Below are 14,851 nucleotides of genomic sequence, written 5' to 3'. Positions count from 1 at the left end.
AATCTGCTCTGTGTTGTCTGCTCCCTTCTCGGAGAAAGCGGCTCAAGCTCACATTAATACATCTTGTGACTGACATAATCTGCTCATTGGCTCCTCTCATTCACTCACGTGCCCAGTAGCTTTTGCTACATGGCAAGTTGATTTCCTGCAGAGAACAGAGCCAGTCAATGACACGTACAGAGGCTATATATGTACATTTAGACAGGGGCGCGATCGCGGATCATTGTTCGGAGCATGCGTTCGGTTGCGCGCTCTGAACAAAATAGGAACAAAATAACAAAAGGCATGGCGAGGGATGATACATATAAGGAGTGACGAACTGAATGTATGCAATACATAACTCAGTCAGCATCAATAATTGCATAAATTTTTTTGCCATACAGCATTCTTCAAGCGCCCAAGCTATAAAAAAAACGGGCTATAAAATACAATGACGGGACTGATAGTGTTCTGTCAGCAGTCATCTGCAAACTTGTATTTAAGTGGAGCTCTTTTTTTGTCTGTGTGAACCTTCCCAGTCTTCTGTAATCATAGCTGTTGCAGTCTAGTACTCGTATAACAAATCAGGGGCGTGAGTGGGGATCGTTGTTCGGTTGCATCGTGCGCGATTCGACGAGGCCGTGCTGACTTCATGCAGCTGATGAAGTCGACGCGGCCTAGGCCAATTGCATGCGGCGCAACCGAATGCGCGCTCCTAACAACGATCCCCGATCGCGCCCCTGTGCTGGTTTCAAGCAAGTACTGCAAGCAATACCGTACACCGAGCTATAAAGTTGAGAAAATTCTTACGTATTAAAAGCGGACATATTAAAGAAATGTCCTGGTAAAATTTAAGAAGTTTGCAAGGCAACTCTATTGTAAACTTGCAGGGGCCCTTAGAATTGAGTTACATGAGAAGTGTTCCTATGTGCCATAGTATCTTGTGATATCAAGAGCCAGTATTGCGCCAGATACAAATATTCTCCTTTAGTATCCTGTATGTGTATTGCAAATACTTTTTGCTTCAGTATTTACTATCTGTATCACACCCGATGCTTTCTGGTTCATAAATGGAACAGAAAGAAGCTTTTTCACAACATAGCTTTATTAAATCGTAATCGAAGGGAATTAGAAAATGAGAAATCGTTTTCATACATAGCCTACTTTACACGTGCACAACAACTGGACCAATACTAACAGTCAATGCATCGAGCAAACCACAGTGCACAAGGTACAAGGTAGCTGAAGCTTTTGCTTACAAGCCATGCTCATGTCAAGTCATCACTGACAGGAGTGTGCATAACCTTGTCTTGATTGCCTGCTAGCATAGTGCGAGCCAGAAGATGTCCTGATACAAGTGCTACTGTGGCATGCTGCACTGAAGGAATGCTCAACTATCCAAGCATGCCTACAGCATGTGCACTGTTGTTTGTACTATGCACTGTACTCAAACTTTGCGTGACGGAATGTGCAACTGTACCATGCTTGCATTGGGTCGGCTGTAGAGAAAGATGGAGCCCATGACAAGCGCTGCACCAGCCACAAACTGCCAGCTGAGGTGGAATTCAAAGGCATACACTGATACCACACATGAAAGCACTATAGCAAGTGAAGTGGCAAAGCCCTTGAGGATGTTGTCAGCGTACTTAACAACAACTGCAACCAGCAGCCCACCAAGGGCTTGCAGAAGAATGACGATCCAGATTAGCATGTTGTACCCATAGAAGAATCCCTTCTCATGAACTTCTGCATAATCATTGGCAAGTGTCGTGAGCAAGCCAAAAGGGACAGCAAAAGTGCTCAGTTGGACGTTGCGCATCCACACAGAAACGTCACTGCCTTTAAGGATCTTCTCAAAGTAGACACCTGCAAATCCGGATAAGCAGCAAGCTGCCAGGATGGCCAGGAAACCAACTAGGGGCCTCTGCACATGGCCCTCCACGATTGCGGGATGCACACCCATCTGTGCCAGCTGAACGAGTGCTACTCCCACAAACAACACCAGAAGCGCCACCCATTGCACAGCTGCAAGCTTCTTGTTGAGCAGTGCCAGTGAGAAAAGGGCGGTAGTGAGGATCTTCAGTTGATAGGTCACCTGCACAAGGAATCATTCCCACCGAAATTTTTCTCACAGTCACTTAAAAGCACACCACTGCAATCGTCATCCAAATGGAAAAAGAAGGAATGAGCCTGAAGTGTTACTCTACAGTTTGCCTTCAGCACACTGCAGGCTACAAGAGCAACTAAAGATGCAGTACAAAGCATGAAAGCAACTTCAGTATTACTTTTTTCCCTAAAACAATGATGGCCATGATCTAACTTTCTAAAACTAATTTCACTCCACACTGCTATAAACAACCTGCAGCTCATGCATGGAACCCAATGCCACCAGGGCTACGAATTTTTTTGTGGCATGTGAAATGGTTGACACAGTGGAGAAGTGAAGCTAGGAACACAGCACGATCACTGTCTTTTGTCAAGGTCAACATCATCAGCAGTAGCTTATTTTTATGTCCACTGCCAGGACAAAGACCTCTCCGTGCAATCTCCAATTACCTCTGATTTACACTAGCTGATTCCACTTGTGCCTGCAAATTTCTGAATTTCACATCATTCCACCTAGTTTTCTGCCGCCCTCGACTGCACTTCCCTTCCCTTGGCATCCATTCTGTAACTGTAATGGTCCAGTGGTTATTCACCCTACACACTACATGGCCTGCCCAGCTACATTATTTCTCTAAATGTCAACTACAATATCAGGTATCCCCATTTTCTCTCTGATCCACGCTGGTCTCTTCCTGCCTCTTCCTAACATTTTTCGTTCCATTGCTCTTCGCGTGGTCCTTAACTTGTTCTTGAGCTTCTTTGTTAGCCTCCACGTTTCTGCCCCATATGTTAGCACCAGTAGAATGCAATGATCATAGACTCATAGTGGTAACCTCCCAGTCAGGATTTGGTAATGCCTGTGTATGCACTCCAACCCATTTTTATATTTCTGTAAATTTCCTTCGAAGGATTAGGGTCCCCTGTGAGTAATTGATCTAGATAAACATATTCCTGTACAGAATCTAGAGGGCGACTGGCGAACCTGAATTATTGTTCCCTTGCCAGGCTAGGAGATACGCATTTCGGCAATCGTGGACGCCTGGTTTCTCTGCTCCTTCGACTACGCACGTCCCGCCGCGCCCACTCGCCTGCGATACTTCAAATCGCTGCATTCTTTGCAAGCTGACACCAACCTTGTATGCCGTGAGTTTATTTTTTGCCGCTCCCCGCGCCTCTACAGCTCTGAAGCAGTTCCAAAGCAGCTGTTCCTGCGGGGGTCATAGCTGCCTTGGTGTGTTTTCTGCACCATGAACCAATAGCGCCAAGTGACCAGCTCTTCCACGACCCATGTTCTAAACAGGCGTGCAAAGGGCCTTTGGCCATTTCAACACTCTATTTCGATGGCGCATTTATCTACCGCAGCATCATTTTCCAACGAGCAGGAGACGCAAGCAGCGACGGAGAATGCCGCCGCACGTTTTTCAGCAACAACGAAAATGCCCGAGGTGGTTACGGTGGGACTGGCCACCAATCCCATCATTGCCAATTTTCCCTCCCAACAAAGAGAGGTGGACACCCCAACCGGGGAAAGGATGGAGGAAGATGCTGCCCTGAACATTTACAACGACAAAACTGACGACGACGCAGGTTGCTGCTGGAGGACAGTTATACATAAGCGACGCATCCGTCAAACGCACGCTAAGATGCAACCCTCCAAGAACATCTTAGGTATTCTAGACACCTTTCAGCTTACCGTACGCAAGCGCTGTCGGAACCAGAACCTGCCTCGACTTCCTTTGCGCGATGAAAAGATAATTCTGCGGCCACACGGAGGACTTTGTCTTGATAAGTGGACGCGCCCAGAATTCGCCAGTGCTCTATGGAGTGCAGCCGGCTTGACCACCGAGGATCGTCAGGACATCATATTGACACGTGTACTTATATTTAACAGGCGACCACGTTTCGCCGCCTAACAAATGTTATCGCACAGCGCGGGACGCGTCTGCATGTATCCGAAGTTTCTGGAAAGTTATCGATGCTTCTATCCGCTGTGTTGTCGCCGAACCTTGTGTTATCTGATTTCATCGCGTGACTCGAATGTTGTAGAACTTTGTGGAAGGCATGCGGGTCCGAACGATTAGTCTGGAACATTCGATGACTGCTGTATAAAAGCCGACGCACTTGACCCGCTGATCAGATTTCTGACGATCGCCGACCGTGTTCGCCGCTATCGTTGTGCTATAAGTGTAGCCTGTTTTTGTAGGCACAGGTTCGCCCAATAAAAGCTAGTTTTGTATTCCACCGTATTCTTGCTTTCTTCACCGTCACTACCCCGTGACATCTGGTGGAGGTGCTTTTCGTTCATGTACCGGACGCCCCCGACAAGCCATGATCCAAGCCCGGAGCACAAAGAGAACACCAACGTAGTCCCGGAGCATCGAGCAAGCCGCCGTCTTCAACAGCTGCCCCCGGAGCACGGACTTCTACCTGAGAAGACCAAGAAGATTGTGGACAAGGCAACCCCAATGGTAGCCCCAGCGTCCGCCATTGTGCTGCAGCAGCCCAGGGAACCTCCGACGTTCCGCGGATCAACATTCGAGGACCCGGAAACCTGGCTCAAAACGTATGAGAGGGTCGCTAAGTTTAACAGTTGGGACAGCGACGACAAGCTGCGGCAGGTCTATTTCACATTGGAAGACGCCGCCAGGACGTGGTTCGAGAATCGGGAAGCCACCTTAACGACGTGGGACCTTTTCCGAAGCGGCTTCTTGCACACGTTTACAAGCGTCGTGCGAAAAGAGCGAGCCCAAGCTCTACTAGAAACCAGAGTGCAGCTGCCAAACGAGACGATCGCAATCTTCACGGAGGAGATGGCCCGTCTTTTCCGGCATGCCGACCCGGAAATGTCGGAGGAGAAAAAAGTTCGCTTCCTGATGCGCGGCGTCAAGCAAGACCTTTTCGCCGGACTTATTCGTAACCCACCGAAGACTGTGGCTGAGTTTTCTGCAGAGGCATCGACGATCGAGAAAACTCTGGAGATGCGCACCCGGCAATATAACCGCCAGGGGCACACGCCGCAGTATGCCATCCAAGGACTAGGTTCGGACGACCTTCAAGAGACCATCAGGGCCATTGTGCGCGAAGAACTGCGCAAGGTCCTGCCTTCGTCGCAGCCTCAAGTAGCTTCGATCGCTGACATCGTGAAAGATGAGGTTCAGCGATCGCTTGGGGTTCCTGAGGTGCAACCTCAATTACTGCAGCCCCAGCCAGAAGCGATGACCTACGCCGCCGTCGCACGCCGTCAAGGTCCCCCTCCGCGACCACGCGAGGGCCCTGCAACGACGCAATTCTGTCGTCCGCCGCCGCCGTCGCCAGCACGCCCACCCGTCGCCCAGCGCACCTACGCGAGGAAGACGGACATTTGGCGAGCCCCCAACCACCGTCCGCTCTGCTATCACTGCGGAGAAGCCGGCCATGTGTATCATCATCATCAGCCTGGTTACGCCCACTGCAGGGCAAAGGCCTCTCTCATATTTCTCCAACAACCCCGGTCATGAACTAATTGTGGCCATGCCATCCCTGCAAACTTCTTAATCTCATCCGCCCACCTAACTTTCTGCCGCCCCCTGCTACGCTTGCCTTCCCTTGGAATCCAGTCCGTAACCCTTAATGACCATCGGTTATCTTCCCTCCTCATTACATGTCCTGCCCATGCCCATTTCTTTTTCTTGATTTCAACTAAGATGTCATTAACTCGCGTTTGTTCTCTCACGCAATCTGCTCTTTTCTTATCCCTTAATGTTACACCTATCATTCTTCTTTCCATAGCTCGTTGCGTCGTCCTCAATTTGAGTAGAACCCTTTTCGTAAGCCTCCAGGTTTCTGCCCCGTAGCTGAGTACTGGTAAGACACAGCTATTATAGACATTTCTCTTGAGGGATAATGGCAACCTGCTGTTCATGATCTGAGAATGCCTGCCAAACGCACCCCAGCCCATTCTTATTCTTCTGATTATTTCCGTCTCATGATCCGGATCCGCCGTCACTACCTGCCCTAAGTAGATGTATTCCCTTACCACTTCCAGTGCCTCGCTACCAATTGTAAATTGCTGTTCTCTTCCGAGACTGTTAAACATTACTTTAGTTTTCTGCAGATTAATTTTTAGACCCACTCTTCTGCTTTGCCTTTCCAGGTCATTGAGCATGCATTGCAATTGGTCCCCTGAGTTACTAAGCAAGGCAATATCATCAGCGAATCGCAAGTTACTAAGGTATTCTCCATTAACTTTTATCCCCAATTCTTCCCAATCCAGGTCTCTGAATACCTCCTGTAAACACGCTGTGAATAGCATTGGAGAGATCGTATCTCCCTGTCTGACGCCTTTCTTTATTGGGATTTTGTTGCTTTCTTTATGGAGGACTATGGTGGCTGTGGAGCCGCTATAGATATCTTTCAGTATTTTTACATACGCCTCATCTACACCCTGGTTCCGTAATGCCTCCATGACTGCTGAGGTTTCGACAGAATCAAACGCTTTCTCGTAATCAATGAAAGCTATATATAAGGGTTGGTTATATTCCGCACATTTCTCTATCACTTGATTGATAGTGTGAATATGATCTATTGTTGAGTAGCCTTTACAGAATCCTGCCTGGTCCTTTGCTTGACAGAAGTCTAAGGTGTTCCTGATTCTATTTGCGATTACCTTAGTAAATATTTTGTAGACAACGGACAGTAAGCTGATCGGTCTATAATTTTTCAAGTCTTTGGCGCCCCTTTCTTATGGATTAGGATTATGTTAGCGTTTTTCCAAGATTCCGGTACGCTCGACGTCATGAGGCATTGCGTATACAGGGTGGCCAGTTTCTCTAGAACAATCTGCCCACCATCCTTCAACAAATCTGCTGTTACCTGATCCTCCCCAGCTGCCTTCCCCCTTTGCATATCTCCCAAGGCTTTCTTTACTTCTTCCGGCGTTACCTGTGGGATTTCGAATTCCTCTAGACAATTTTCTCTTCCATTATCGTCGTGGGTGCCACTGGTACTGTATAAATCTCTATAGAACTTCTCAGCCACTTGAACTATCTCATCCATATTAGTAATGATATTACCGGCTTTGTCTCTTAACGCATACATCTGATTCTTGCCAATTCCTAGTTTCTTCTTCACTGTTTTTAGGCTTCCTCCGTTCCTGAGAGCGTCCTGAGAGCGTCGAGAAATGCGCAAACACAGACCTGAAAGCTTACAAGGGGCAGAAAACACAACACTTACTCCCTGCTTGGCGGCAACTTTCTTAATACTGTGGCTCACTTTATGCACATACGGCATTACTTCAAGTTTCCTACGTTCAATAGCCCCACCATCTACCAGCTCCGTACGTTCCTTCTTTAGCCTCTGAAGCAGCGATTCAGCCACCGCTTTCAAAAGAGGCGGAGGGTCTGTGTTCGCGCATTTCTCGAAGCAGGGCAAGGAACCATGTTTGCACAACGCAGCATGAAAACCGTTTCACAGCATGTGCTGCAGGGGTTGTTTATAAGTTCCCTCTCACGTGCGAAAGATTTTACATAGGCCAAACCGGTCGATGTATTAATGACCGCCTGCGTGAGCACCACTCCTCCCTGGGGTCAGATAACGGTGCAAACTTGCCTCGCCATTGCAATGAGTGTGGTTGTTATCCTTTGTTTAGCAATGTGACGATTCTTGGCAGGGGCAAGGGCAAAGAAGAGCGAGAAATCTTGGAAGCGTACTACATCAGTTTATTAGGTGATGACTGCGTTAGTACAACCTCGGTGCGCTTACATGAAAAAGAATTTGAATTTCTAAGTCGGTCCCGATAGAAACGTTTCTTGTCTTTTCATGCTATGTGATTAGTGATGATGCAGTTGCGCATGCTCTGCTGGCCTTGCTGGGACTACACCGATTCTAATAAACCTCAGTTGATTGTCCAGTCGTTGTGGTGTGAGCTTCTCTTGTCCTTTGTGTTTTTGACTGGTTTTTTCGTTCAAGTATATACCAACTGGCCCAGATTTCAACCCTTCTGCATTGTACAAGGTGAGGGAGCTGAACCTTGGTCAGCGGGTCTATCTTATAACAACATATTTTCTGGCCCCAGACAACTCATGCAAGGGAATTGTTCCTGGTCTTTTGCTGGGTACATCGTCTTCCAAGCTAGTGGATGAGCTTTTGGCTCCTGGAACTCAAATACTTCAAGCACGAATGATGGGTCAAACCAATGTTGCGTTGGTGACATTTGAAGGACTCAAAGTGCCTTCCTACGTGCGTTTCTATGGTGCAGAACTCTGCTGCTACCCCCATCGCCCCCACCAACTGGTTTGCAAGATATGTCACAAGCTCGGCCATTGGGCTGATTACTGTCCTATGCCGCAAGTGGTCATTTGCGCGACGTGCAGGACTGACAACCCACCCCGTCACATCCGTGCACCCCACACTGCAGGTTCCGTGACGGGACCCACCCTACAATGGATACAAACTGCCCGCGGCGTGCTAGGCAGACACTGAACAAGGCTTGGGTGTGGAAAGCTCTCGAGAAAGAGCAGCGTGAATTCCAACCCTCCAGCGACCTGACCACAACCACTGACACGACGGAGACCTGAACGTCATGCGCTCCAATGAAGGAGACCGGACAAGACTGGTCGGAGACCCGTTCAAGATCCTGTCGCAAGTTTCCAACCTCCACCAAAACTCGGTTCAGATCCTGCGAGGCATCGGTGCACCTCTCGGAGAAGTGCCCTGCTTCCCCATCTTCCCAACAACCCTACAAGAAGGCCCTGCAGACCATCGCCCCGGCTACGGTGACCCTGGTCCCTTCAGGGGTGCAGCGGATCCCGGAGAAGGAAACAGCAATGGAGGCACCTCGGGAGGTAGGTCGGGCGGGGGGTCCCCCACAGCTCGCTCTACCCCGTAAATATCTCCCTACCCCTTCTCCTATTACTGATTCGATATCAACTCTCGATCCTTTAATATAAATAGCCCGCCTACGTCGTGACATGGAGGCGCGCTGCGGGCGCCTCCAAAAACAAATGGATGCGCTGGTGGCAAACATGAGCACTAGTATGCAGGCGGCTCTGGACAGGATAGAATGCCAAATGGAGGACCTACGAATAGGGATTACGGAGCAAGTGAAATCATGTATAGAGTGCACTTTTGGACGCATGCAAGTTCCTGAGCTTAGCGGTTACAACAAAAGAGGGCTTTCCAACCAAGGCTCTCGGCCGCAACCTTTAAATGCGGGCACCCGGTGCACGCATCTCTATGCACGACCTCCTGCTTCCTCTAACAATGATGATGGCACTGCGTAACGCGGAGCAACTAGTGGTGTGGCAGTGGAATTGTAAGGGATTCTGCCAAAAACGAGGTTCCCTACAGCAGTATATTGCCACATCCATGAACCCTCACGATGTCATCATCTTACAGGAACTCAATTGCACCCGTTCTTTATCTGGCTACAGCATGCTCTCGGGTGTCTCTCCTCTTGTTGGAACCATAGTTTCGAAACATGTTACATGTCGCATGCATACGACTAATCAAATCAAATCTTTATTTTCCATCAGGTGCTACAGATGGAGGGGCTGCGGAAAAAAAGCTGCCACTTGGCGGCTTGACATTCACTAGCAATGCTTGACTAGCATTGACATTCCTCACCAAATATTGGAAATAATTATGCAACGTAAACGCAGCGAGAGTCTGTTTATATTCAATGTATACCGTTCCCCCCATTCACGTACGCACTGTTTTCAATGCCTACTAACACAATTCGGTAGTTTTGGACGGGTTTGTGTGGTGGCCGGCGACTTTAACTCTCCACATACTGCATGGGGTTACGTTAAATCGCAGGCTAAAGGAACCCGCTTATGGAATGCCATCTGTAACATGAGATACACACTGCTTACCGACCCAGAGCACCCCACTTGGTTGGTTAGGCAACACCGTATCTCATCACACCTGCCCTGACCTCACCTTCGTGCGCAACAACTAGGCCAGTGTTGCGCACGGGCCTTTGGAGGAGCACCTTTGTAGTGACCACTACATTGTGGCGACCACCTTGTCATTACAGGGTGCGCGTGGGCCCAAGCGGAATGTGCGTATAACTGATTGGGCGAAATTCAGGGAACGTCGCCAGGACCCACCTGAGGGCCAGGGGTACGAACGCTGGCTTGACTCTCTCGCACAAGATCTAGAGGCCACCACGTGCACACTGCGCACCACAACCGAGACGCCAGACATTGACCCGCATTTACTTCATCTTTGGAACGCCCGCAGAGGGTTGACACGATGATGGAATTGACAACGCCTCAACCTCAAACTTAGGAAACGTATAGATCAAATTACACGGGAATCCCAGGAGTGTGCAGACCCGTATGAGGAATAACTGGTGAGGATTTTGCGATCACCTCTCAGGCACATTGAGCACAGCAAAAACGTGGTGAATTCTTTGCTCACTCACAGACTCACAATTCACAATTCTTTGCTCACTCACATTTTATACCCACAGGCCCACTGCCGCAGTACCCTGACTATCCTCATGTAGGCGAGGCGAACGAATTGCTCGATGCAGACATCACATCTGATGAGGTGCAGGTGGTCTTACAAGACCTACACCGCAACACGGCACCGGAAGCCGACCACATCCGATTAGCCACTCTTCGTAACCTCAGTGACGCAGATATTAACCACCTCACCCATATCTTCAATGATTGCTGGCGCAAGGGCACGCTTCCCCAAGCATGGTGACACGCCGACATCACACTGATCCCTAAGCTGGGCAAGCCTGTAAAGGTTGAAAACGTACGGCCTATCTCCCAAACATCCTGCATTGGTAAGCTCTTGGAGCATGTACTCTTGCAGCGTCTGCAGCCCTTCCTCGAAGAAAAATCATTCTTTTCTCATTCTCAATTCGGATATCGAGCTCATTTGTCTGCCAAAGATGTGCTTTTACAATTGCGGGAGGAAGTCATAGGACCTCCGTCATGCGCCCAAACAAGAGAACTCATCACCTTAGACCCAAAAGGGGCATTCGATAATGTTGAACATGACCTCATACTTCGCAATGTTGCACATTTGCATTGTGGAATTCGCATGTACAACTATATCCGCACATTTCTTCAAGGAATATGACTGCATCGATCCGGTACGATTCACCTTGTAGGACGTGGGACACCCCAGGGCTCTGTTCTGTCCCCTCGCAGGGCTCCCCTGGCTACTCGACCAGATCCCTGATGTCGCCCACGCTATTTATGCAGACAACATTACTATCTGGTCGACATGGGGTTCCGACGGAGCCGTCCAGGACCGACTCCAGCAAGCAGTTGACACAGTTTCCAAGTACATGAGGGAATGTGGCTTAAGATGTGCTCCGCAAAAGTTGGAGCTCATAATCATTCGCCCCCGCAGCGGTTCCTCTACTCCCCCTATCACTGCGCACGTGGATGGCATACCCATACCACAGGTTAATCGTGCTCGCTTCCTCGGCCTACACGTCCAAGCGGATGGCAGGTCTAACTATACTGTTGCCTTTCTATTCAGACAGATTGAGCAAATTCTGGCCATGATCCGGAGGGTCTCCAACAGGCGCTCGGGCCTTCGAGAGGAGGACCTGCCGCACTTGGTGGAGGCATGTGTGATCAGCCGGCTTACATACCATCTCCCATTTCAGCGGTTGACGCAAGTACAACAACTTCGTAATGATTCGCAAAGCGACGAAGCTGGCCCGTGGCCTCCCGAACTTTACTTCGACACACTGTCTCCTTAACTTAGAAACACATAAAACACTAGGCGAGCTGCTAGAGGCACATTGGGTCAGCCATCACCAGCGCCTCCTACTCACTCCTACTGGCCGCCATCTTCTCACATGGCTAGGATACTCTGTCCCACCCCTTGAGTCTGAAACCCGTCCAACGATCTTGTCGTCCGCGATATGCCAAGCACTAAGTATTCATCCATTGCCACGTAATATGCACCCTGAGCATGACAAAGGACGGCGCAAAGCCTGTGTATGATACCTTGGCCGCATGCTTGAAAACATCCCGCAAACAAATACTTTATACACGGACACATCGCGCACTCAAGAGGGCTATACCTCCGTAATTTTGGATGGCACCGAACCACTGAGAGACTCTGCTGCAATGCGCGGAACAAATGCCACTTACGGAGAAATTCTCGGTGTTGCTCTTGCGATTCGACACGCCATCCGTGTTCCTGAGGAAGTTTATATATTGATGGATTCGCAACAGGCATGCCGGGCGTTCCTATCAGGACATGGCATCCCGAGAGCGGCACACCAAATTCTTGAACAGATACCGCAAAATGCACGAACCACACCTCCCCACATCCACTTGCTCTGGACCCCTGATCATACCTCGCTGCTGGGTAACGAACGCGCACATGTTGCCCGAGAAATTTCCCTCCGGGCGGCTTGGCATGGTGAGGCGACTAGTTCAGGGTGGGGGGATCCCTTGCTTTGCTACAAAGACATCCTACATCATTATATACGCATTCGTCGCATCCACGCTGCACCGCCGCCGTCCTTCTCGTGAGAGGAAGCAGTGGCATTACGCCAGTTACAGACCGCAACTTTTCGAAATCTTGTCTCTCTCAATAAATTCTACCCAGACTATTATGCAGATCGTTGTCCGGGCTGTGGCAGCTCGCCCACGATCTTCCACGTCACGATTAGGTGCACTGCAAACCTCTTTCCTCCCTTGCCAGCTCTCCTTTACCCCCTACGCAACAAAGAGCTGTGGGATGATGCCCCCCACGACGGACCTCTCGAGGTCCTCCGAGCTGTGATACAACGGACTCAAAACATCGCCGGAATCATCTTAAGGACCCTGGACTGAGGGTTCCTCCCACACTGCTCTCTCGGTTCAAATATTAATAATAAAGATGTTTTACTCTCTCTTGCCAGGCTATTGAACATTGAACATTATCTTTGTCTTCTGCATATTGTTACAAGCACGGGGAAAAGGGGTTTATTTAGGCACGCGAGAGCTGGAACAGCAGGCTACGAACAGCAGGAATGGCCGCTGCACAGTCTTCATTCTCCTCTTATCTTCTTGATCCCCGCGTCCCTTTTACATGCTTGGAGGCAACATACCTCTCCTCGCAGACAAAGCCCACTGGACGAGTCAACTAGCTTGTCGTGGCTTGCATGATTTCAACCTTGCGACATGCGCGACTTGTGTCCTAGCAGAACGTCTACCAGTGTTCATGAGGCGGGCGAGGGTATAGTTCACTTCGCTGACTTTGTTGGTGACAACATACAGTCCATCGTAGCTTGCCAGCAGCTTTTGGGACAAACCGCGCTTCCTTGTGGGAATCCAAAGCCAAACAAGATCACCAGGGTGATATGTAACAGGCCGATGTCGTGCGTCATAGCGGGCTTTGGAGTTTTCTTGCAATGCCAAAGTCCGCAGACGTGCAAATCTTCTAGCCTCTTCAGCGAGGCATAGCCTATCGGCAACCGTAGGATTGTTGTGGTGGTAAAAAGGGAGGACAGTGTCGAGCGTATAACGGGGCAGCCGAGCATATAGAAGGGAGAAGGGGCTGTAGCTGGTTGTCTCGTGTTTGGCAGTGTTGTAGGCGTAAGTAATAAACGGTAGAACTTCATCCCAATTCTTATGGTCGGACGCAACAATAATAATCTTCAACCCCACTCGTACACTTTCTTGCTTAAGGTCCTCACTCATTTGTTGTAATCCGTCCAGTGTTGCTGAAGAGGACGTTGTCACCTGCAAATCAAAGGTTGCCGAGATGTTCACCTTTGATCCTCACTCCTAAGTATTGTCACAGTATCAACCTTTTAGTGATGAGTGTCACTTACAGGCAACATACAGTGTCCCAGGTTGCACTGCTTTATATTTACTGAATATGTGCAAATAAGCCCCGCAACAAGTACTACTAAGTACACGAAGAAATTTTTTTTCTTCCCAAGTTTCGGCGAGGCCATCGGGAGAGTGAAGGTGGCAGAGACCGTCAGGTTACTCAGACGCATAGCCAACAGATACAGCAGGAAGAAAGAGGGTAACATGATCAGGCTAGTTCAGGCCTACGTAATTAGTCGAATAACGTACATGGCACCCTACCTCAAGTGACAGGTAGCGGAGAAGACAGATGGAAAGCTTAATCAGAAAGGCTTATAAACAGGCCATAGGGCTACCGATCAACACGAGCAGGTTACACTATGTGGGTCTACACAACACGATGGGGGAATTGATAGAGGCACAGGACATTGTGCAGTATGAAGGCCTTTCCATGAGCAGGGCGGGCAGATACATACTAGGGCAGTTAGGCATCGGGTATCATGCTCAACACGTCATCAAAGTCGACATACCGAGAAACTTCAGGGACAGGTTGGTGGTCCCTCCACTACCGAGGAAGATGCACCCGGACTACCACAGGGGTAGGAGGGAAAAGAGAGCGCAGGATGTACAGAAGTACGGCAACTCTGAAGATACAGTGTTCGTGGACGCAGCTAGGTATGCATGTAGGCGTGCCTTCGTGGACGCGGTGGTAGATCACAAGAATGCTTGCAAGACTGTCACGCTATGCATGGTGCACATGGAGACGGTGGAGGAGGTGGCCATCACACTTGTGGTGGCCATCACCACAACCAAAGTAGGGATAAGCGACTCCCAGATGGCGGTTTGCGACTATGCCAATGGGCGCATCTCCCCTGAGGCGTTACGAATACTATATGAAGGCAAAACTGAGAATAAGGAATTTTACATTGTATCGGCGCCTGCCCACACAACCTTGCTTGCTGGCAACAAGGGGGTGCAAGGGTCAGTTTGAAGGCTTACGGACTGAG

At 49.4% G+C, this 14,851-nt stretch overlaps 1 protein-coding gene across 2 annotated transcripts in view; it reads right to left on the bottom strand.

Moving 5' to 3' along the window:
- Positions 1-1,062: 1,062 nt before the first annotated feature.
- Positions 1,063-14,851, bottom strand: part of LOC135897529 (UDP-galactose translocator-like) — a 68,457-nt gene continuing 54,668 nt past the window's right edge. For both annotated transcript variants that reach the window (XM_065426176.2, XM_065426175.2), the window contains exon 4: positions 1,063-2,074. In XM_065426176.2, coding sequence (XP_065282248.1) covers positions 1,427-2,074 — 648 coding nt within the window. In that variant the 3' untranslated portion in view covers positions 1,063-1,426. The remainder of the gene's footprint in view (positions 2,075-14,851) is intronic.

Source organism: Dermacentor albipictus, unplaced genomic scaffold (genome assembly GCF_038994185.2).
Source record: "Dermacentor albipictus isolate Rhodes 1998 colony unplaced genomic scaffold, USDA_Dalb.pri_finalv2 scaffold_32, whole genome shotgun sequence".
Classification (NCBI taxonomy): domain Eukaryota; kingdom Metazoa; phylum Arthropoda; class Arachnida; order Ixodida; family Ixodidae; genus Dermacentor; species Dermacentor albipictus.
The sequence above is the reverse complement of the archived record's forward strand: the minus strand, read 5'-3'. Positions and strand labels throughout refer to the sequence as shown.